Here is a 24,132-nt window from a genome sequence, read left to right on the forward strand (position 1 = left end):
TTTTAAAGACTGCTAATTTGCTATTAGAGTGGAGGGGGACATGTGAAAGGAATAACATAATGCAAGTCAGGACAACTAATTGATTTTTTTTCTCTGGAGAGAGTCTGAGATTGCAGTATTTTTCAGGCTATGGTTTAATGATCCAGCTTACAGTAGATCTTACTAACCATTCACGAAAGTACTTTACTGGCAATCTGGGGAGTTATGACATACTCATTCATCATTTCACTGTAAATACAGTAGGACAGCTAGTCACCTGTTTTGGACTACTTCCAATTTTATATATGAACTGAAGTGCGTGTATGCGTGTGTGTGCGAGAGTAATTGTTTCATGTGCGTCATGTGCATACATGTGCACACATGCATACATGTGCACACATGCATGTGGTAGTTGAAGTGTCTGAGTAATGAATTGATTTGAAAAGGCCAGCTGCAAAGACATTTACATTTAAAATGTACCAATTTATTCTAAGAAACAGCATAGAATGTCTCCGGAACATTTCACTCTCTGTCAATCATACACAGTATTAGATAAATGAGTCACTTCCTTACAGACTAAAAATATAAGTCAGTGAATCCGTGCATTTGACTGTAGATCCTCATGCATCCCTTGTTCCATTGTGTGTGTGTGTGTGTGTGTGTGTGTGTGTGTGTGTGTGTGTGTGTGTGTGTGTGTGTGTGTGTGTGTGTGTGTGTGTGTGTGTGTGTGTGTGTGTGTGTGTGTGTGTGTGTGTGTGTGTGTGTGTGTGTGTGTGGTTATGAAATAAGAGTCTGCTGCCTGCTGGTCAGACTGAGTAGCGAGTGACAAAACAGATTCACAGAACGCAGTGATTCAGGCTGGAACCCATGCTATTAAACCCCAGTATCCGTATATTGTGGTGAAGGTTTTTGCTGAAAATAGCCGATCGTCAAGCTGTTGCGATAACAGATGAGAGGAAACTGAATAGTCACTATTATGGAGCCCTGAGGGACTAGGTTCAACCATAAGGGGTTAAATCATATGAGCTAAAAAAACTCCACATTCATGAAACAACTAGACACTTTAAACTGGGTCCACATTGTATCCCAACAGCTGTATGTCAGAGCTTCACTCTGTGTTTTAACATTATTCATGAATGAATTTGTTAAATAATTAACCAACCACTTTTAACCAGTAGTCCCTATAGTTTAGCTATTCTGCGTACAAGTATATGGGGCTTAAGTGGTAAATAATTAATTCATTCATCAATGTAATTAATTAGCATGCATTAACATGGTTGCACCTCAGAAACGCCTCATAAGTCACAGCTTCTCTCTATCTAGTGTCTCCCGGAGAGATCCTCACTCAGCATTCCATATGCACTCCTCTCCAATGGTCCTCGTGGGTAGAGTTGCTCTGCACTATTAAACAAAACAATCTGCCACCAGTCTGTCGTAAAGACAATGCTTTTATCAATAGCCATAACCTTTTATTGACCATTTGGTTTCTGATGTACACCACAAATAATGCTTTTAGAGATGCATGAGATGGTGCACAAACCCCTTAAATAATTGAGGTAGGGAGGGAGGGGGGTCATTTGCATGGTGTGCTATACTGTGCAAGAGAGCATTATAATGCCAACTTTTGAGATAATTGCCACATTTATCTATGCAGTACAGTACACTGCTGGCGTGCTTCTGCATGCTCTCTCACAGTTCACCTCACATTGTGACTGGGAATTGGCCATAGGTTAATCACTTTCAACTTGGTGTCCAAGTTACGAGGGTACGAGGGCAGGAATTTGTCTTTGCACTCGTGCAAATTTATCCTAATGTAAATCTAAATAATCTAAATGGACCCTCAGCATTTTGAGATTGTGGAATAGTTGTCTTGTTACTCAAGACTGATGCACGAGTGTGGTCTAGCCAACACCAACTTGGGACTCCTGAATCACTGCCCTCCACACTCTCCTATCCAACAGTGTTAGCTAAACTGTCGCGCCGTAGTGTGTCTATATGTAGGTGTTCTTCTTCCCCCTCCTGGCTTTACCCTGGGTTGGTTCACAATTCCCATAGAGTCAATTTACTTGCCTCTAGTTCTGGGTGCCTGACGCAGTGCCGACTAGTAATGGGGGACAAATGGTTAATTGAAAATCCAGCCTTTTGGAGTTACTAAACGTCAAACATAATGTTTACAAATTTTAAACAGCAATTTACAGCTTTGTCAGCCAAACGGTTACCCAAACAGTAGCATATACTTTCAGGCAGTTATAATATATGCATTATAACAGTATTATATATTCATCATCCTCAGCCAGTGCCGGTCCCTGAAAATGTACGCTTACCAGTGCAAGCTTGCTCTGTTCCTCTACCCAAAGTTGACTATTGCAAAATTGGACTTCTTTTCTCAATTCTTTATATTAAAAAGAAAATTCTAATGAATACATTTTCTGTTTTTTTTTTTAATTAAATCGAATGCTATTTGTTCCATTAGTTAGTTCTGCAGCAGATGGTCGTGGGCAGGAACTAAACCTCTGCGTCACCCGGACATCCCAAAGAGGGGTCTTTTCCAAGTCATCCGTCAGATTTTAATTTGTCGGTTTCTGTGTTCCGCAGGTTCTCTATGGACCAAGGAGCCACAGCAGCTGGAAAGGTGAGAATTACCACATTATTACTTCTGTATTCATTGCAACATTCTATAGGCCTATCTATGCTTAGCAGGGAATGTAAGATTCTGAGGACATGCAAATGCAGCCCCTCTATACAGAAATGTCACCTACCTCCATTTGCTCTGAGACAATATCTCTCTATCCATTCATGTTTGTCTCTGCCACCTCCTGAGCTATCACTCCATCAAATCACTCCATCAAATGCCAGGAGAGGAGTGGAATGTTTTTGATCTAGGTGCCACCGTGGTTGTGTGTCATGTCATGTTCACTTATGCCTGTTGCTGTAACTGTGTTATTGATTGCTGGATCACCCAGGGTTTTATGGGTTGAAGTTGAACACTGCCAACTAGAATCATGTCACAGTTCCTCCGTTTTCATTGGTTTGGCCATCATCAGATCGATTCTCCCGTTTATGCGTAGTGTTGTCCAATGTCCCTAAGAATCCACTGTCTTAACACCTTGCATGTCATTGTGGGGGTTAACAAGATATCGGTAATGGGAGATGTCCTCCTGATACCTCTAATGACATGCACACCCACATCCACCTTCTCTGAACATTTAACCCAGGAGAGGTATTTATCCCACCTCCGACCGTAGCACTGTTAATTAATACCAAGGTTGTTAACAAACACCTTTTAAAAAAAGATCTATAGTCAAGTCTGATATTGCGGGTCCGGATAGGGAGATATTAGAAAGTTAGTAGAGACAGCTGCGCAAGGTTCAAGGTGACTGCAGAGACCTCACTTTCACCTCACTTTTGAAAACGATGTGATATTCCTTTTCCTCCCTACTATAATAACCACTGACTTTGACTTAATAAGATTGCTGCGGGGGTCCGCCAATCCAAAGATGTCACCTCCACCACGAGTTCCCTAGCCACAGATTTCCAATGTATTTCTTGCAGGTTTTGGGTTAATTAAGAGAATAAGCTCTGCAGCAAACATTGGCTTAGGCCTATGGTGTTATCATGTTTTGTTCAACAAGATAATCTCCACAAATCAACACACGTTTACTATGTTTGAACTACACAGGAAAATTTGTATGTATTTTTAAAAGCACGTAACTGCTTCACAATTCACGGTTGTCATCATCACTGGGAGAAAGATATAGTATCTGCTGCTACGTTATAAGCTAACTCAGCTATCACCATCAAGTGTGTTTATTCAGTTGTGCTGCACTGTAGCAGTCAAAAACAATTGTCATTTGTTGTTTGTGCAGCAGCCAGTCCCACAAAACTTTAAAGGCTTTAAAGACTTTACATGAATAGCATGTTGTTGCTGTTATTTGCATGTATTTTTTATTTGGGTTACCTTTTTTTCTTCAGCTACTAACCTTGAATTGAGGTTGACCTCATCATTGCCAAAAATGTGAAATGTTCCATTAGAAAAGTCTGAGGAAGTGCCAAGTGCCAATGCCCCCAAAAATGTCATTCAGGCACTTTTTATTTTCTCAGGTAGCAAACGGTAGGACACATAAATTCCTCTTATATAAAGACCATCGGTGTGGCATGTCCAACAGTCCGTACTATAGACAGTTAGACACACACCATCCAACATTGTACTCTAAATAGATGTTTCACTAGACCTTAACCACATGACCATTGGGGTCCCTATTCTGGTCATGTCATATACTGTAGGTGAACATTCAGTGAATATCTACAAGCTTGTGACACGTTGTGAGCTTGTAGATTAGCTATTTTCGTCAAAGACATTTGTTGAAGAGGGGAACATGGACCTCGATTCTAGTATAGACCAGACGTTGGTTTGTTTACTGTTGAGTGATAAAACAATGTTGCACATTAAGCAAATTGTCTAGTTTTTCCTGGAATATCCCACATGGACATTTTAATAGACTACATTTAGTTTTGTGAGAAATTCCACTCTTCCATTCTTTTTCAAATTTTTACCTGTATGTGGATGTAAAACAGCATTTCAATTCATATTATTCCAATGAACACAGAACACATTTTCCTGTAGGCAAGTGTTGCAGGGGTACATACTGTAACAATGAGCTCTTAGGTTTATGTGCAGTTTATGAGACCGCAAAGGTAAGAGAATCCACATAAATGTGACCTACATTTGTATCACTAGATACCGGTATGTAATATAATAATGTGCTAGTGCATTTTCACAGAATTCTTAAAGGACCACTTCACCACTTTTCAACCTACCTTCATATAATTGGTCCTCACTAATGTTAATGATAAAATGCTAAGAAACTATTCTACTCAGTCTGTGTCTCATAGGAAGGCTGTTCAGAAACCCAAATCATTGATGGGGAATCCAAGCAAATAGAAACTGCAGGCTTTCTATTCCTGAAAAGTTGCAATGCGATAATTCTCATGATAATAAAAATCTAAATATAATATACGTTTCAAAAAATCTTGTTTAAAAAGAAATCTGCCTAACGATGATGTCACTGGTGGACGGTTCCTGAACTGCCCACAGCCCTCCGACACAAACCGAGTAGAGAAACAAATGGTGGTGTTTTATCATGAACATTAGTGAGGACCATTTATATGAAGATAGGTTGAAAAGTGGTGAAGTGGTCCTTTAATATCTTTACAAAATTAAAATGCAGGGGCTAATATGATTTCTAACATTGAAATGTATAGTATTGGTCTTCCATGGTTCTCTTTCTTTCATTAAATGTAGCTAGTGTCATATTTTTGTCTCCAGTTGTCTCTAATTACAAGCCAGAGTAGTTTCATCAATTAGAAGTACATTGTAGAGTATGGTATGCACATTAGTATGTATTTACAGTTTTATTTTTTAGCTGTTTCTTCACACCGGTTTCCTCTGTTCTCGTTAGCACAGGGTTATAGAGAATGAATGTACCCCCATGTGACATGTCTTAGCCAATCAGAATAGCATATCAGGTGGTCTGCTATTCTTCGATGCCTTGGAATAGCATAATTGAAATCCCTTGGGCTTTGTTACACAGGAAAGAAACAAGAAATAGAGTCTAATAACGACAGGGTCTCCGTGACCTGACACATCGCAATTGTGATGTTGAGTGCTGAAGCTGCACTATACAGGCTGGTTGTGAGTGTATACAGTATGTTGACGTGTGTGGTGATGGTCTGCACCTCATTTGGCCAAAAGTTCTTCACAAGAGCAGTGTCGCTACAACCCAACTTTAACTTTTTCTTCGCCAGACATTTCATGCGGAGAGGGGAGTTTGTTGCTCAGAGATTTCTACATGTAGGCAGATCAATGTTTTCAGGCGGAAAGTCACATCATTTCCAGCTCAGCCAAACAGAATACCGTGCAACTATTTTATCGACTGCCAATCATTTCTAGTTCATTCATTGGTCAGAGGCAATCTGCCCTTAAATATGTTTGCCTGCAAATTGTGATGTTTGCCTGCAAATTTGAAGTAATACTGTGTTGGGTAAATTAATCTCCGTTTTATAGGCAGATTAAATTTGTCCAAATTGTCCCATTCACAGTAGCTATTTGAGTTTGACATTAGTGATTTAGCTGCATGCCAGAGAGAACTGCATGGTGCATCTGCCTCCAAAGCTGATATACAGTAGCAGTTTATTTCAGCGGTAGATGTTGTCTTTGTCCTACAGTATGTGTTCAACTTCATTGAACTGCCTGGGTATGGTCTAGGCAGTTGTGGAAAAAGTACTCAAATGTTTTACTTAAGTAAAAGTATCAATACTGCAATTTATAAATAGTAAAAGTCCGGAATTCAAAATGTACTTGAAGTACCAAACGTAAAAGTACTCACTATGCAGAATGTCCCATTTCAAGTTTTTCAAATGTATAAAATGTCTTTTGAAACACAATGCTGAATCACGACGCATTGTGAGCTTGTAGATCAGCTATTTTCAAATGGCCGAAATGTCTATGGCAGCAGGGCTGAAGTGTTTAATGTATATTTGTAATAATAATAATCTAAATCTACAAAGTAACTATAGTAACTAAAGATTTCAAATAAATGTAGTGGAGTAAAAGTACAATATTTGGATCTGAGATGTAGTGGAGTTAGTAGAGGTATTGGAAATTGGAATTACAGTACAAAATTGTACTTAAGTACAGTACTTAAGTACTTTGTTACTCTCCACCACTGGCAGTAGGACTAGGGCTACTCTGCAGGCAATCGTTGTGCATGTCCTATTCAGACAACATCTGTCTGGGAGGCAGAGACACTCAGCTTTGGAGGCAGCTGCAGCATGAGGTTTTCTGGCAAGCAGCAACTGGTAAATCACTTTTGACCGATGGACCACAAATGATTGGCTGGCAGTGAAATTGTGCCATGGTATCTTGATTGGCCCAGCCCATGGTATCTTGATTGGCCCAGCCCATGGCATCTTGATTGGCCATAGCTGCAAATGCGTCCTTCCGCCTCCAAGGCTGAGCTGCATAAAAGACTAACTCTGGGCAAAGAAGGTCGCTGCGTGCATGTCATAGCTTGAGGTAGTTCCGTTTTGTGAGTTTGTGACACCATGCACAGCATGCATACAGTATATACTGCATGTAGACAAACACTGTTGATTAGAGCAGGTGTTCTTAACCGTTTCTGGGCACTTACTTAACCCCTTCAGTCTCAAAGGTTCAACTGAAATACCCAGTTGGCGGTTTCGCCTATGGCCAGAAAGATCGTTATTGAAATGTTAAAGTCAATGTGGCCCTCTTTTTGCATATTGACAAATTAACTGACAAATTATCTGAACCCACCATCTGACATTACAGTATATTAAAATGATTAGTCATAATCATTTACAAGTCATGCGTACCTTATCCATCTGGAAACCCTCATGACGAACAAATTAAATTAACAAATATTAATTACATGCAATTTGAAGTCTGGTGTGAATAAATCGCACACCACGGTGAGGTAGGGGATTAATTACCCTTTTAAGAAGTCAAATGTAATCAAGTCTTAAAAAGTCTACATTAAAAAAAAAGTCTGAAAGAGAAATGGACAGTGCAGCATCCTAGCTGTTCAGTGATCATAGAAGTGGCCTACCATGTGTCTGAGGTATAGCATCCTTTCCTAAACATGTCGTCTGGCAAAAGAGAAAATAAAGCCAGCTATACTTAACGACAATAGGTTTATTATCCATTAAACGGTATGTCAGCACTGAGTCAAGCCTATCATAACAATTCTCTCTAAAAGAGCGTAGTTCAAATAAGTTGCTTTGAGCTAACATGTCAATTAATTCAGTGGTCTTGGTACACTGTTGATTTAAAGGATACTCCTCGTCGTTTGCATATTTTGTCGACTTCATTATGTTGCCTCGTATCATGCAACCTTTCTAATCAGTAGTGTCATGTTTATATTTTTTCAGTATTTATTCACCTAGCTAATTTACATAAGCCGTCTGTGAGCAAACGCTTTGCGCTCAATCAGTTGCAACCGCCCACAGCTCAGAGCAGCATGATCTTTCTTGGCAAACTGGGCAGCTCCGCTGGAACAATCAGGGGGTACATTATTCCTGGCTCAGGAGCACCTCTTTGTCTTTGTTGGAGGGGAGAATGTTTCGATCTTTTACCCTATGCAGAATTAACCACTTAAAGCCTATTTGTTGGCCGGATTTCCATCAGGGGTCACTCTATACATGGCTACCGCCCTTAGGGTTAAACAGATTAATAACCCCTTTCTTGATGATATGGGCTAGATCAATAGCCTCCATTCAAGTATCCTTGGGTGGGGGGATACCCTCTCTGTGTTATTATTGGTAGGCTACCAATAACACAGAGATGGGCTCCTTTACATAAATTGTACTTATTATTATTTGACAAAATAATTGCGTTGGTGGCTGTGATTGTGGTGGTGACTATGGTTGTAATATTGTTGACTTTTTTTGAGTGGTGCAACCACTCCAAGGAACAGCAATGTCGGTGTTCACCTATGTATGTGACGTTCACCTATGCATGTGACGTTCACCTATATATGTGACGTTCACCTATGTATGTGACGTTCACCTATATACGTATGTGACGTTAATGAGCATCAGTGGTATGAGTACCAGTAGGGGCGCTGTTGGCTGCTGTGCCAGAAACAGAGAGAGAGAGAGAGTGTTGCACTGTTGCCTGCTAATGAGAGAGAAGAGAGGAGGGGGAGGGGGGGGGGGGGGGAGGAGAGAGGGGAGTTGCACCACTCAGTTCACACAGGTGTGATTATTTTTTAGTGATTAGTATTTTATTGGATTTTCTTTTTCAGACAACACAACAACCACAATACCAGTCAACAGTAACAACAACACAGAGCAAAATCGACACAAATCGACAGTCACATTACAAAGAAATAAAAAGAAAGAGAAAAAAAGAAACAACTAGGAAGGAAGGGGAGGGAGGCTGTGTTCTTCTCGATAAAGACATTATGTGAGCAGGCATAGATCTACTGTGGGGGGGGGGGGGGCAGCCAGTAGTAGTCTGTCATTACGTAGTGTTATGATCATACAGAAGGAATCTGTCCCACTTCTGATGGAACTGATCTATCCTATTTTTCATAGAGAATGATAAACCCACCACACACCGGCTGCGTCCGCCGCGCGGCGCCGCGCGTCGGACACAGCCGCCTCCATTATTTTCAATGAACCTATCGCACACCGGCTCCGTCCGCCGCGTCGCGCCGCCGCCGATAGAACCCAGTTCTATTTTCCAGGCGGCATCGCGCCGCGCCGCAGACGGTCGCAGACGGTGTGTGTCGGGCTTTACTCTTTCATATGATGCTGTACGTTACGCAAGTTATGCCATTCTGTGATTGATGGTATGTGGGCTGATTTCCATAATTGGACTAGCAGCCTCCTGCCCAGCATTATGGCTGTTTGGATCCATTCCACGTATGTGAGAGGAGTTATATCTTTAAGAATAGAAGGATCTCCTAGTATAAATAGACGGATATCAAGAGGGATATCTTGACCAACGATTCTCTCAATGAAAGCATGTGTTTGTGTCCAAAAATCTCTCTCAATGTCTGCATTGTATGCAGGATACATAATTTGTTATTTCTGGCCTGGCTTCATTCTATGAGTCTACGAGCTATGTAGTCTGCTTATCAATAGACTGTAACGAACCCTATTGACTGTAAATCGATGCGAATGGATTTGTGGATATGTGTCTGGTGTACGTTTAAGTGTGCGTGCCTGCGTGCGTGCACACTGCTTTTACATGTGTATATTTTAATGTTGTGTATTTCCACAGTGTTGGCAATCGCACCACTCTTCGCCTAACATGCGTGCTGCACCCCAATTTCTCATAGAGCACAAACCGAGCTTGTGCAAGTAATTGGCAATCGTTTGCTGGCTCCATTTGACGGTTTTACAGCGAAACTTGGAAACGGATAAATAAGAGCACTGAGCTCTCCCCAGACAGACGGGGACAGAGGCAGAGTGAAATCGGGTAAAGTGGGTGAAGATAACCATGGTGTTGATTAGAGTTACAAAAAAACATCTTTCTTTCTTTCTCTTTATTTTTCTTTCTCTCTCTCTCTCTCTCTCTCTCTCTCTCTCTCTCTCTTTCTTTCTTTCTTTCTTTCTTTCTTTCTTTCTTTCTTTCTTTCTTTCTTTCTTTCTTTCTTTCTTTCTTTCTTTCTTTCTTTCTTTCTTTCTAGTGATTACATGAGAGCCAGTAGATTAATATATAGAGAGAGAGACACACAGAGACAGAGAGAGAGACACAGACACATAGAGAAAGAGACACAGAGAGAGACACAGACAGAGAGAGAGAGAGACTTGGGGGGGGGGGGGGGGGGACGTAGCTGGAGGGCTCTTTGGTACTTGGCAGTATGGAGGGCTGTGATAATTTACTGCGTGACAGGCTGACGGAACTGCAGCGCCTCCCTTGGAGCAGGAGACCTCTGTTAGAATGGGCTGCCTTTCCCAACCTCCTACCGGGTCAACAGCTCCTCCACTTCAATATTAATCATCTCTTAGAATAACACGGCCATGATAGCACTGCCTGAACAACAAGGAGAGAGAGGGAGAGAGAGAGATCCATTTAGCTTCGTTATACCTTGAAAGGCCTCCTCTCCGTGTGTCCTTTACCAAGGATCCGGCCAGCGTGTTCCAATAATATCCGGATTATTTGGCCTTCCTCCCCATGTCCTTTCCAGCGCGAAGGGTCAAGGTAGACCAATAAGTGAATTAATGAAGAATTGGCCCCATGGCAAAATGCAGTCCTCAAACGTGCTCTGACACCATTTTCACCATGATGTGAAAGCGAGTGGATGATAATGGTGTTTAGACTAGAAACAACAAAAAAATCATTATACAGCAGATGCTGTCAGAAGAGAACCACATAGAAAGTCTACAGAATTTGAAGTAACTAGTGTGGTCCAGGGCATATAAAGCAACTGAACATAATTAGTACTATAGTCATCACTTTTCGACCGCGGTCGAGAACATGGATTCCACAATGCTACACCAGACTTCCCAGTCCTTCATTGCCACCCCCAGTTCCTGCCTACTGAAGCATGTGTCCCTAGCGATGACATCAGGGAACGACAGCTATCTACCTCTGGTCCGCCCTGAGGCAGGACTCCAGAGAAGAAGGGAAGATATAACCTCATTGTCAGCTCTGTAGCAGTGGCCGGCAAACTGCGCTCTTCTGGATCGGACCAGGGAAGAAACACGGAGAAGGTTGCCGTATATTAGATTAGTCAATGGGTGGCTCTTCCAAGACAGATTTTGCGCTCTCATTAGAAGGCGGGTGTAAGTGCCATCCAACCGATTCTCTTGTTTCTTTGAAAGTACTTACTACTTACAATTTTGAGGTATTTGGAGTATTTCCAATAAGACTACATCTCAAAGGCAAATATTTACTTTTACACCACTACAATTATTTGAAAACATAATTGCAGATTTAGATTTTTAAAAGATACCCTCGCGACCCATAAAAATTGGTCCGCAACCCAAACATGGGTCCTCCTTGATCCACTGTTTGGGAAACACTGGTGTAAACCATGTATATTTTAAATGTGACAAACAAAAAATAGATTCATAAGGCCATCTCTACACAACAACTGCACTGAAAGGCCAGCAGACTGGCCGGGGGGTTAGAGAAATAATCTGATAACCAAAAGGTTACAGTATTCTAGAAGTAGACACCATGACGGCTTACACGCATGCACACGCACACATGGTGACAAGCTGACTGCATGTCGAGACAGATAAATAAAACCTAATTTATATTTAAATTAAGTATAATTCTCGAGGCTGCTACAGCAGGTATAAGCACCATTACCCCCTTGATGAACTTGATTAGCAATCAATTGCACTTCTAAAAATTCAAAAAACGATGGGCTATAACTGTCTGGTATGTGTGCACTCACTGTGCAATGGTGGACAACGTACTTACAGTAACTTCAGTACTTGAATCAAAATATTCATACTCCATGGTCAAATATAACTCATTTACAAGTAGAAAGTTGCTCTGTCGTACAAATGACAGTATTAAAGCATTTTTGAGGGGCGCTAGCCCCTCCTATGCCCAGCTTTGTGTGTTTGTGTCTACCACGTAGTAGTGATGATTTGTTGGCTGAGCACGGAATGTGATGTATGATGATGTAAGTGTGCCCCTCACACTTAACACAAGTGTGATTTCTTTTTAATATAATTTTCAAAAAACATTAATAATAGTGAAAATAGCCTGTGTAAAAGCTCAGCATGATGTAGCTTGTATAGAGCTTGTGAATTTTTTATGTACTTTTTCCCTTCCTTGAAATGTAGTGGAGTCAAAAGTTAAATATTTCTCTTTGAAATGTAGTTGAGTGAACTTGAGTGAAAAATACTATTACTAAAGTAAACTGCAGATACTCAAGTAAATGCACTTACTGTACTGTCCACCACTGAATGACAGACGGGCTCAGATGTACAGTACAGTAGTGTTGGATTGGGCCTCCTAATTGAATGGGGCGCCTAGAAGGAACTCCATGGCCCTATCTCTCATCTTTTATGGTTATTGTTATCAATGATGTCCTTTCATCTTTCTATCTGACTGAGGAGCATTACAGTCTGGTAATGTGATTAAATCAGAATATAGAAGGCAGGGAGGAGCAGGCGCCCCCAGGCCACTGTGGATAGCCATCAATTCAGCTGTGGACTACACCAATGCTGTTCCAAATGTCTGTTGTTGTACTGCAGGGCTGTCCAAACGTTTTTCAAAGAAAATATTAAAACACCCAAGGGCCAACTACATAATTTAGCTTCGGATCTAAATGATTCTATCATCATCAATATTTAATATTTTAATATTTTTGTCAGGTGTGTGCTGTGAACAAAAAGTGTATCTCAGCTTTTGTTAAGACTTTACCAAATATAACCAAGCAAGCAAGGTAAAAAGGAACAAGTAACACTGACCAATTATACTCTAGGAAATGCCCAGGTTTAAAAACTTGAATGTAAAAATACATCTTTTGGGTTGCGGATCAATTTTGTTGGTTCACTGTTGGTTCTCTGTTGACTACATTTACATTTACATGTCTACAATGTCTATTAATGAAGAATCAGCTGTACTGCCTCATGCCTAATATAAAAATGACTCTTAAAGCCTCCAGGAGTGCATCGGCAAAAACTAAGAAAATATGTGGTGGGTCTCAAGGGGGCTACAGCAGGGATCCCAAACATGTTCATGCCAAAACACTGGCTGTGGCTCCTCTATTGTGAAATAGGAATGGCTTTAACAAATCACACCCGTGTGAAGTGAGTGTCGCTAATATATTAAAGTCTAACTCATGTTGATTAGGCGATGTAATGGTGATGTAAAACAAACGGTGCCAACACAAACATTAAACGCCATTAACAATAAAGAGACAATATGACGTAATGAGGCATATTATGACGTAAATTTTCCCTTCATTGTCAATGGCGTTTACAAAACAAACATTGAACTAAAGACAAACATTAACCCATTTTGAGCGGGAACCCCTTTTGGTGGTTACATACATTATGTTTTAATTTTGCTATTGAAATATATTTCGACGTCAGGCCTGAATGGGTTATACCTGTGTATAGGCCCCTCAAAAAAAGAAAAAGAACAGTAAGATGACGTCAATATGGATGACATGAGGGATCTCCATGTATGGGCTCTACAGACACATCAATTAGACGCATGCAACATATTTACAATGGAGACTTGCAACGACGGTAGCATTCTCATCATGGCGTCTAGCGGTAGGCCCGACAGCTCTGCCGGCTCGCTCCCCCAGGCTCTGGAAAACGCTGTTCGGCTCATTGACGGGCACCTGCACGAGGACCGCTGGTCCCCCGATCTGTCAGAGCTGCTGTCGGATTCTCCTGGAACGCTGCCGTCGATCTCTGGAACGTCAGACATGGACTATCCCCTTCAGGGACTGCTCAGTGGGCCGAGCCTCCCAGAGCTTAGTGTGGTCCGCAGAGTGCCCTTACCTCCTGAACTGGAAGAGAAATTCAGCGAAGTTCAGTGTAACTGCACCATGGGAGTCTTCCCTGAGATACGTAGAGCATGGCTCACCATTGACAATGTCATCTACATGTGGGACTATGAAAATGGTGGCGATTTGGCATATTACGATGGTCTTGTTGAAACCATCCTGGCGGTGGGTCTCGTGAAACCAAAACCAAATACTTTCGACCCTGACATCCACTATATGTTAGTCCTAACCACCCCAGGGGACATGGTTATCCTTGGACTCTGTGTCCCTGAATGCCACACAGGATTGAATGAAGGCATGTCTGGTGAAATGCATCTGATACCAGACCCACTTTTCTCCATCCCAACGGACAATACCTACTTCCTGGCTATTGCATCGACAGACCATGGACGCATCTTCATGGCAGCCAAGGATGGTGGCCTGTATGAGTTAATTTACCACTTGAGCTGGTTCAGCCGCAGAAAGATCAAAAAGCACCACAAAAAGTGGTTTGATCGGTTTGTATCCTTTCTTGTTCCCTACGTGCTCCAGCCCTTCTTCTCAGTCGACCCTATTGTACAGATTGCCATTGACAACTCCCGCAACACTCTCTTCACCCTTTCAGAGACGGGAGTCCTACAGGTATTTGACCTGGATGCTGATGGCATGGGCCTTAGTTGGGTGAAAGGTGAAATGTCACAGAGTGACATTGTGAGTAACATCAGCTCTGAAGTTGATCGTTCTGTCTTCAGCCCAATTGTCCACATCTCTGTGATTGACAGATATGAGTCTTCACGCTGTCACATGCTTGCTATTACTCATGCAGGTGTGCGTCTCTACTTCAGCACCACCCCATATATGGAGACGCAACATGCAAGACCCAGCTGTCTTCGCTTGGTTCATATCCGTCTTCCACCGGGGTTCTCTTCAACCCTGGCAAAACCTGCAAAGGTCCACAAGGCTCTACATAACAAAGGAGTCATACTAATGGCAGCTTCTGAGACAGAATATAGCGACATCCTGTGGTGCATCAACCACAACTTCTTCCCATTCAGGAAACCTCTGATAGAGACTCAGATGATTTCCAATGTGGATGGTCATTCCTGGGCACTCTGTGCTATTGATGAAGAGAGGCCCACCAAGGTCTCTACTCCGCTGAACAAAGATCTGGTCCCCATTACTGACCCGCCTGTGGTGGTCGAACAGCACAATATCTCTCGACAGAGATTCGTCCTTCTGTCTACTAAGGGTAGTGTCATCTTCCGTAAGCTGCTTCCAGTTGACCAACTGCGCCACCTACTGGTTAGCTGTGCCGGAGGAGAAGGTGAAGAAATTAAACGATTCTTCATGCTGCACGGGGAAGAACAAGCGTGTGCCACAGCTTTGATCCTGGCTTGTTCGAAGGCTGCGTGTGACACTGAGGTATCGGTGTGGTCCGCCAGAGCCATCTTCAGATATGGAGGAGAAGCACGGTTGAGATTTCCCTCAGGCACCACTTCTTCTGTAGCACCCATACAGTCTGGTGCTGCCCCTGTTGCCTGGCTGTCAGATTCCCCTGTTGTCTTCTCAGGAAGGCACAATGGCATCTGCATCTACTTCACCCGTATTCTGGGGAGTATCTGGGATGGGAGCCTTGCTGTCGAGAAGACACTTAACCAGTGGAATCAGACTATTCTGGAGAGCAGTGTTGGCCCTCGTTATCTGGAGGCAGTCCTTCTGAAGTTAAAGGGTCTACAGGAATTCCTTGATAACAATTTTCAGTTCAGCCCCTCATCTGAGGGAGCTGCCAGTTTCAGCTCCTCAGCTAATCTGCAGCAGAGGCTGTTGGATTCCATGCACTCTGATGGAGCCAGCTCAGAGCAAGTACAGCAGGGGCTCCAGAGAAACTTTCACACAGAGTTACAGGTCTACGAGAAAATGTCCCTGCAGGGTATCCAGCAGCTGGTTCATAGTTCATGTCAGACACTGGCTCTTTGGAAGCTTCTCTGTGGAGACAATAAGTTCAGCCTCTCAGTGCTCCCCAAGGAGTTTCAAGAGCAGATGAAGGGAATGAGTTTTAGGTATGTGGTGACTCAAGGTAAAGAACTTGTAGGAGCTCTCATCAAAGCGCTTATTGATGTTAAAATCAAAGACGGTATCTCGGTGGATGCAATCAGCAAACACCTCATGGATATCTGTCCCTTACTGTACAACAGTGATGACAGTGTCTACTATAAGGCTAATGAGTTGCTGCAATGGTCTTGGCAGATCCAGAACAAGACGGATAAAGAGAGAACCCTGAGAAAGTCACTACGGCTGTACCAGCAGATCAGCCACCATGTTCTCCTGTCCGGGCTGTCCCTCATCTGTTCTCAGTTCAGGCAGGTCCATTTCTATGAAGGAGTCCTGGAATTGTGCCTCACAGTGGCACACAGGAAGGATCCCCAATGTCTGGCACGCCACTTCTATAAGAACGGGGAGCCAGAGGGGGACAGAGCTGGACAGATGGCGTTCCAGGAAAGATTTTCATGTTATAAATGCATCACAGATACCATGCAGGAACTGGTTAACCAAAGTGAGGCTGCCTCTCAGTCTCTTAATGTCTCCGAGCAGCTGGGAACACCAGTTATGACACATCACCCTAACATGAGTACCGCTAGTACAAGTAATGAGACCGCTACTTCCCGTTTTGAACAGATGCTGTTTCTGGCCCAGAGGTCTCAGGACGAGCTATTTCATGTAGCTCTCTACAACTGGCTGATCCAGGCTGACCTTATTGATAAGCTGCTCCAGGTAAATGGTCCTTATCTGGAGGAACACCTGATGCACATGATCAAGCAGGACCAGAGTAAGCTGCGCAACATGGAGCTCCTGTGGCGTTACTATGAGAAGAACCGGCGTTTTGGCAAGGCAGCCCGTGTATTGGCACGCCTTGCTGACATGTACAGCACAGAGATCCCCCTGAAGCAGCGTTTGCAGTACATCGCTAGAGCTATTTTGTTAGCCCAGGGGGCTGACGGAGAGTTCCTTCATGAGCTTGAAGAAAAGATGGAGGTGGCGCGTATCCAAGTACAGATCCAGGACACATTGTCGATGAAGTATCGCCCTGATCCCTCAGTGAAGAATGCCATTTCACTGTTGGACTCGGAACTTATGGACGTCACCAAGCTCTATGAAGAGTTTGCTGACCATTTTAAGATGCCACAGTGCAAACTGGCCATCGTTCATTGCGCTGGACACTCAGACCCAGTTCTAGTGCACTCACTGTGGCAGGAGATCATAGAGAAAGCGCTGGCTGACAGTGTTGCCATGTGTCCAGAAGACAGAATGAGGGCCCTCAGTTTGAAACTGGTGCCACTAGGAAAGGTTTACGCCGGAAGGTACTTTCCTCAAGAATTCCTCGTGAGGTTTTTGGAGCAGCAGGCGTGTCAGTTAAACTGGGATGCAGGCTTTGTCAAACGCACCATGCAGGAGATTGGCGTATACACTATCAAGGACAAATAATAGACGACTGGAGCTAACACAGTTGACATTGTAATTGTAATTAATTCACTACCACAATAATTCACTACCACAATAAAGCTGTGTTTTTGCGAACACGCAATTTCCTGGTTTCGTTGAGACTCGAACGGTGAATCAAAGGTTAGCGAAGGTTATCAAAGATCACACCTGTGAAGTGAGGGGCGCTCTTATCATTATACATCATCTTATGAACAACTGAATTTATGTGATTGGTTAAGCCGATTTGCTCGTCTACATATGACGTACATTTTCCCTTCATTGTCAATGGCATTTAATGTTTGTGTTGCCACAAGTGTACATCATATTTGAGGCACATTATGACCTAATTTCTCCTTTCATTGTCAATGGCAAATATGAGACGTGAGGGGACAAAAGCTGTACAGTATATAGGAGGGGCTAGCACCCCTCAACAAAAAAACACAAAGATATGTCAAAACATACTTGGCAGGGAATGAGCTTTTAGCAACAATAAAAATAAATCACACTCGTGTGAAGTGAGGGGCGCTCTTATCATCATACATCATCTCATTTTCAACCAATGGCACATCTTGCACCCAATCACGCCAGAGTGATTGGCGTCCTCACTTACATGCGTCCTCACTTTTGTTTTCAATGTTTGTTTACATAAACACTCAAAGCTGGGCTAGCGCCCTTCCTCCCCCAAAAAACATACTGTCACATTTGTCACTTGCAGATGTTCCACTTGTTCAATGAACTCCTATGATAGATCTGTGCAGCTTGGACTCCTCATGCATAGAAGGAGGCATGAGGTCAGTCCGCTGCCCCCCCAGGTTGGCAGAGGAAGTGTAGCGCCCAGGATTACATTAGATAATTGGCACTGGGTGAAAAGAAAACTGGGTTACAAAATCGTGGGATAAGAATTTATATATATAAAAAAAAGATCTGTGCAGGATGTGCCTGTAGACTGATGCTTGAAAAATGTTGAATATCCAACACGCAAATCTATAATGAGTGTGCGGCTATACATCATATTATTACTATTTATATACATAAACGGTAAGATGCAATGTCATGAGACCAGTCTGATTAAAGCCACAATAAATATTACACTCTGAATCCCTAATGGAGGACGTTATTGTCCATACTTGGTCCATAACAGGGAGAAGACCATGCATAATAACTGGGACTAATACCAGATTACACCCCTTTTTTTAACCCATTTAGACAAACATTTTCATGTCAAGGACCCCCAAAAATATATGAAATTGCCCGTCGACCCCCATCTGAAAATATGTTGGGACCTCCCATAACCAAAGGTTTGAGTTAAAAACATTCGCTCTGAAAGTATATATATTCAAAGATTTGCGCCACATTTTCAAGAGTTTTCAAAAATAGCAGATCTACAAGCTCATAGTGCGGCACCGAGTGCCCCGATTATTCAATAGCTAAAGTATAACATAATGCTTAAAACACCAAAAAGAGGTTCCCGCCCAGAATGGGTTTAAGCACTAGCCCCTCCTTCCTATGCCCATCTTTGTGTGTCTGTTTTGTACCCCACAGTGATGATGGCTGAACACAGAATGTGGTGTATGATGACGTATTACGATAAGACGCCCCTCACTTCACACAAGTGTGATTATGTTATTCTCTTTTGAAGCTCCCCTCCAATGTCTGGCTTTCAGAAAGACAAAAACGGACCCCACTCGTGACATCAGCCAAGTCTATGGACTTTTAATGTTTGCTTTAAGCAGTGACGTCATGTGGCAGCCCCTCACTGTGATTTTCTTTTTTACTGTTGATCTGTCATTTGTCCAGCACCTTGGGATGTGCATTGTGCATGCACTATCTCTTTTACAACTGCCTAAGAGGCCATCCATCTGGGCTACGAGAGCTTGACTCGAGATTGGGTTCTGCGTTCTGCACAATCGGCAGCACACAGCTGGCTGAGTGAGATATTACATTGTGATTTAATGGTACAAATAATGTTTTTACCGAACCTTCATGCTCTGATGAAGGCTGCATAGCCGAAACGCGTAAGCGTTCCTTTTTGGTGTGTGCCAATAAAGTATGTCTACTACAGAGTACTATACTCTGTAGTGCACTGTAGTGTAGTGTAGTGTACTTTCTCTAGTGCACTTTCTGACACCATTTGTTATGAAACTCTGTTCTAAGCTTTGGACCCTCGTCTGGTTCTGGTGTGTGACGACCTTTGACCTTTCCATGGTTACGGCGGCGGACAGACAGACATACACAAAGGCTTGGTCACATTAATACATTCACACAGTTTATTACACATACAGAATCATATATAGCTTGGATACTTCATGTCCTAATGACGTCACTGACTAGACATCACAATCATTGCCTGCAGCACGCGGCCTTCAGCGTGCCCTAACACAGCTCTAAAGTATGTTACAGTTCAGGCAGTGCACAATACATATAAGTACATTGCATATTCAAGTACCAAGTATCAGTACACAGCATGTTGTATATTACAACAGTGTGGTGTACTTTTTCTACTACTCTGTAGTGCACTGTAGTGTAGTGTAGTGTACTTTCTCTAGTGCACTGTAGTGTAGTGTACTTTCTCTACTATTTGTGCACTGTAGTGTAGTGTACTTTCTCTACTACTCTGTAGTGCACTGTAGTGTAGTGTACTTTCTCTATCCACACCTCTCTGTCCCCGTCTCTCCCTCTGACACTTAGAATGGCTCATGTGGAACACCCATTATGCAATGCTTAGCCAATCACAGCTCAGAATGCTTCTGATGACGCATTCTGAAAAGGCAATGTCTAGAATTAAGTATAGTTAGATTACTTAGTGCAGTAGCCATTATTAGTGCTTGGAGGCCAGTTAATAATGTCAGTATTATTACATACATATAAAAGGGACACGGGCATATCTGACGGACAGAATACAGATATATCTCCATATATGCGTGTATGTATGTACAGTATATATATTCATTTTCCGTCCTGAGACCGTTAAATCAAGGCACACTCGGACACTTTCTTTTTTTTTTTTGCCTACTGTACAGCACTTTGGTCAACTCTGTTGTTTTTAAATGTGCTTTTAAATAAAGTTGGATTGGAATTGGAGTAGGACATGTCCCATCTGGAGGCCCTTGGCTTTTAATACCAGGTTAGCTCCTGCAAGGTCAAAGCCAATCTGTACTAACTTCTTGCGGAATCGATTTTTATAGCTTTCCCATATAGCTTTCTTCTCTTGGCACACACCTCACACTCTAACTTCTTTGGCGTTCTCAAAGAAAATAGTGTTACATTTCCTGGGAGTAATGTGAGAGAGAGAGAAAGAGGGAGAGAGAGAGAGCATGGGATTGTGAAAACAAAATAGGGACACAAAAACACACTTGGGCACATTTGTCATAGTCAGAAAAGCGGGCGGCGCCGGGCGTTACTGTGTGGTGTGGTGGAAACATCTGTGTCTTCATCTCACACACTAATCTTCTGACAGACTGTAGCAGCTATGGAAGACGTGGTGTACACCACCAACACGCTGATGAACTGCCTATGTGTGGCCTGGTTGGATTTTCTCATTTACTTGATATGTTTTGTAGAGTGGCAAAATGTTGCAAATGTAATATGTTTTCCCTCTGTCGAATGTGTAGTACGGCTCAGTTCATCTCAGCTTGCGTGGTTGCACATGGATGATATATTTTAAATGCCAAATACCAAATTTGTCATCGCATAGAATTTGCTTTTTTCCCCCTCTTTTTTATAGTATTGCATTTGTCTTTGTACTGGTGGTACAGTGCTGCTTCAAATGGTGATTTTATTTTGGGCAGAAAATCTTGAATATGTGGTTCCTGTTATGTCAAGCTGGCAATAGTAGCTGGTGAAAGGGAAAGAGACAGAGACAGCAAAATGGAGAACGAGAATACAAACAATCCTCTGCTTTCTTTGTTAGTGGTAGGTGTTGGTTTCTGCTGAAGAGGTTTACATATCATATTTACGCCATTATGATTAAACATTCATAGTTACATGAGTAGCAATTGATTAATTCATGAAAGGCTGATCTATGTAGTACATTACAATAGAATCCATAATGTTAATTTTACTCCAAGAGTGTAGTCCATTTGGAGTTAAATTAATTACATTACTGAGCTGCTCAACCTGTTTTGACTCATGATCTGTTTTGCGCTCCATAGTATGACGATGGCTAACAGTGAATTGTAAAACGTGTACGATTTTATGTCTGCTCATCTACCAATGTTAAATGTAAGACATTTTCAAGAGCGAGACCATTGTGTCTGGCCAGGCACAGATTAATAAACCGCACATCAGTGAGTAAGGAAGTACATTTTATTTATAAAGCACTTTCACTTGACTGTGCACAATCCATATGCTCTGCTCTACTGTACTTTACGGTAGAGCCATTAATTAGAATGTCTGAAGTCTGAAGTTCAAATTTATAATTGTAGAAGTTGTATTACAGCAATTAATAATACAATGGCATCCCTGTTTGATATGCATTAGGCCACGCCGCCACGGACCCCTTGTTTGATAACACCATTTGAACCCATAGGACCCCGATCTACGCTATAGTACGCTGTAAATTTCTCGGTGCTTTGCTCTGAGATTGTGACCTGTAAGGGTCCATTTGGACCGATGGTGTTCCAGAGAGGCGACATTGAGAAACGACGTTCCAAAAAAAACGTTCTCCTCACCGTGGTCGGCACCTTTGCCATAACGGTGTGTTTTCCTCCTTTTGTATCCGAGATTAGACCTTGTTGCCCAGTTGTTTGGTTTCTCCCATGAATCTTCATCGATTGCCCATGTGGTCAGTTGTAATTTGTATAGCCCACAGCGATAAAGTGGCTGGTCACCTTATCTGATGTGGATGCCGCCAGAGACCAAGAATGACTGCAGAGATGGCCCAGCTCCAGCAAGTGGACCGCCCATGTTTTGAATGACCATTAACGATAAACCACAGAGCACCATTAGCCACACTGCGGGCTGTTTTCCCATCAGTGGAGTAAAATTTCATTAGCTTCATAAAACAAAACATCTGCTCCACGATCTGACATGACAATAACATAATTATTGTTCATCCCCCCCCCCCCCTCCCCCTCCTGTTTGTGTCACGCCACCATAGTGACCTTGGCTTATAAAAGGGATGCGAATGGTGAGTACAAATGCAGCTGGTAAAGCAGGTGGGTGATTAAGATTCAGGCAGGGTACTGTATCGCTGAAAGGTTCACCTTGGGCCTGTTGGCTCCGCGGGGAGATGCAGAACAACTTGCTGCCGTTACAAAGTGAAGATGAGGAAGAGGCGGCACGCCAGAGAACATGCTGCTGATCTTAATTGTCGTGACGTATACAGCTGTCGCCGTCTCTTGCGCGCTATAACTCACTTTGGCGCGGCACACACACACACACACACACACACACACACACACACACACACCAGTATAAACGTAGAAGTTTTCTGAGAAGCTTTCAGAGTTACAACTGTATAAATGAACACTGACGATTTTGACTAATTAACCAGCTCAGTGGCCTTGTGTTTAGAGTGTCTGCATTGAGAGAGTGGGAGGTCGGGGGCTCAATCTAAATGGTAATACAAATGGTACCCAATGCCTTCCAGCTTGGCCCTCAGCATCGAGGGTTGGACTGGGGGGTAACTCCCTGTGACATACAGTGTCATGTCCAGGGGGAGACTCGTACATGCTACCGGAACATGGCAATAGGATGCTGACCATTGGACCACATGGTTCGGGAGCCATTGGTTCCCAAGGCTTTACTTACACTGACAATTTTTTTCACATGACACATTAACACTCACGCACACACTTGCACATACGGAACCCGGAAGCTACAGTATGTGGCTTTGAAAGGATGTCTTTGCTAGACAAAGGGTACGCTAGCTAGCAGATCGCTGGAATAAAAATAAAGTGAGTGGGAACAGAATTTGAGAGGATGATGGCCCTAACATGCAGAATCTGCAGCGCCTTTTTCATTACGCCTATATGTACCCCTTTAGTGCCTAGTTCAAGTGCCTCTAAAACCATGAAGTGTGCTGCCGATAAACGTTTTTGTTATACCGGTCTCAAACTATAGAGGCCAGGAGGTGTAGAAATTAACCTTTACAGTATATATTATTTTAGTTAAACCAACTGCACTTTGTCAGTGTACTGCGGTGGCTAGTAAAGGAGCTCCCTGTGGCAATGGCTGCATTAATTGGTATAATGGATGATAGCAAGGCAGTCAGAAAGGAGGAAGTGTGTAGGAATGATAATTTATACATTTGGGATGAGTGCGTGAGTGCTTTATAGTTCAGCACACGCATGTGTGATTCATATTCCTTTTATTCTCCTGCTTTTGTCTCCTCTCATCCAGTCTTCACCCCTGGGTGTCCCTGCGGTTACACATTCTGACATTTCTCTCGCTCTCGCTCTCTCGCTCTCGCTCTCGCTCTTGCTCTCGCTCTCTCTCTCACCTACCTGTGAATCATCTTCACGTCTTTTTGTTTAGTTTCCCCCTCCCTCTGTCACCTCCTTTGTATCCGTCCTTATCTGCCTGCTCCTCTTTCTGGTACACATTTTCATTCCTCTCCCTTTCTCTCGCTCCTTCATGCTTTTCTGTTCGTTCTTATCTCCTTCCTCCCTCCTCCTCAGTCCTCCCTCCTCCTCCCACCTCCTCCTCCTCCGAACCAACCGTCCTGAGGACCCCCCTC

At 42.8% G+C, this 24,132-nt stretch overlaps 2 protein-coding genes across 3 annotated transcripts in view; both read left to right on the forward strand.

Moving 5' to 3' along the window:
- Window positions 1–24,132, forward strand: part of whrna (whirlin a) — a 181,474-nt gene that overhangs the window by 112,436 nt on the left and 44,906 nt on the right. For both annotated transcript variants that reach the window (XM_083793195.1, XM_083793196.1), the window contains exon 5: window positions 2,575–2,611. In XM_083793195.1, coding sequence (XP_083649321.1) covers window positions 2,575–2,611 — 37 coding nt within the window. The remainder of the gene's footprint in view (window positions 1–2,574; window positions 2,612–24,132) is intronic.
- Window positions 13,743–17,456, forward strand: LOC310879597 (nuclear pore complex protein Nup155-like; the record flags this gene model as incomplete). Its single annotated transcript, XM_083794368.1, has 1 exon — window positions 13,743–17,456. One exon carries the CDS (start codon window positions 13,743–13,745, stop codon window positions 17,454–17,456), a length of 3,714 nt encoding a protein of 1,237 aa, XP_083650494.1.

The sequence above is a fragment of the Protomyctophum parallelum genome, assembly GCF_964188405.1.
Source record: "Protomyctophum parallelum genome assembly, chromosome: 21".
In the NCBI taxonomy this organism is placed as follows: domain Eukaryota; kingdom Metazoa; phylum Chordata; class Actinopteri; order Myctophiformes; family Myctophidae; genus Protomyctophum; species Protomyctophum parallelum.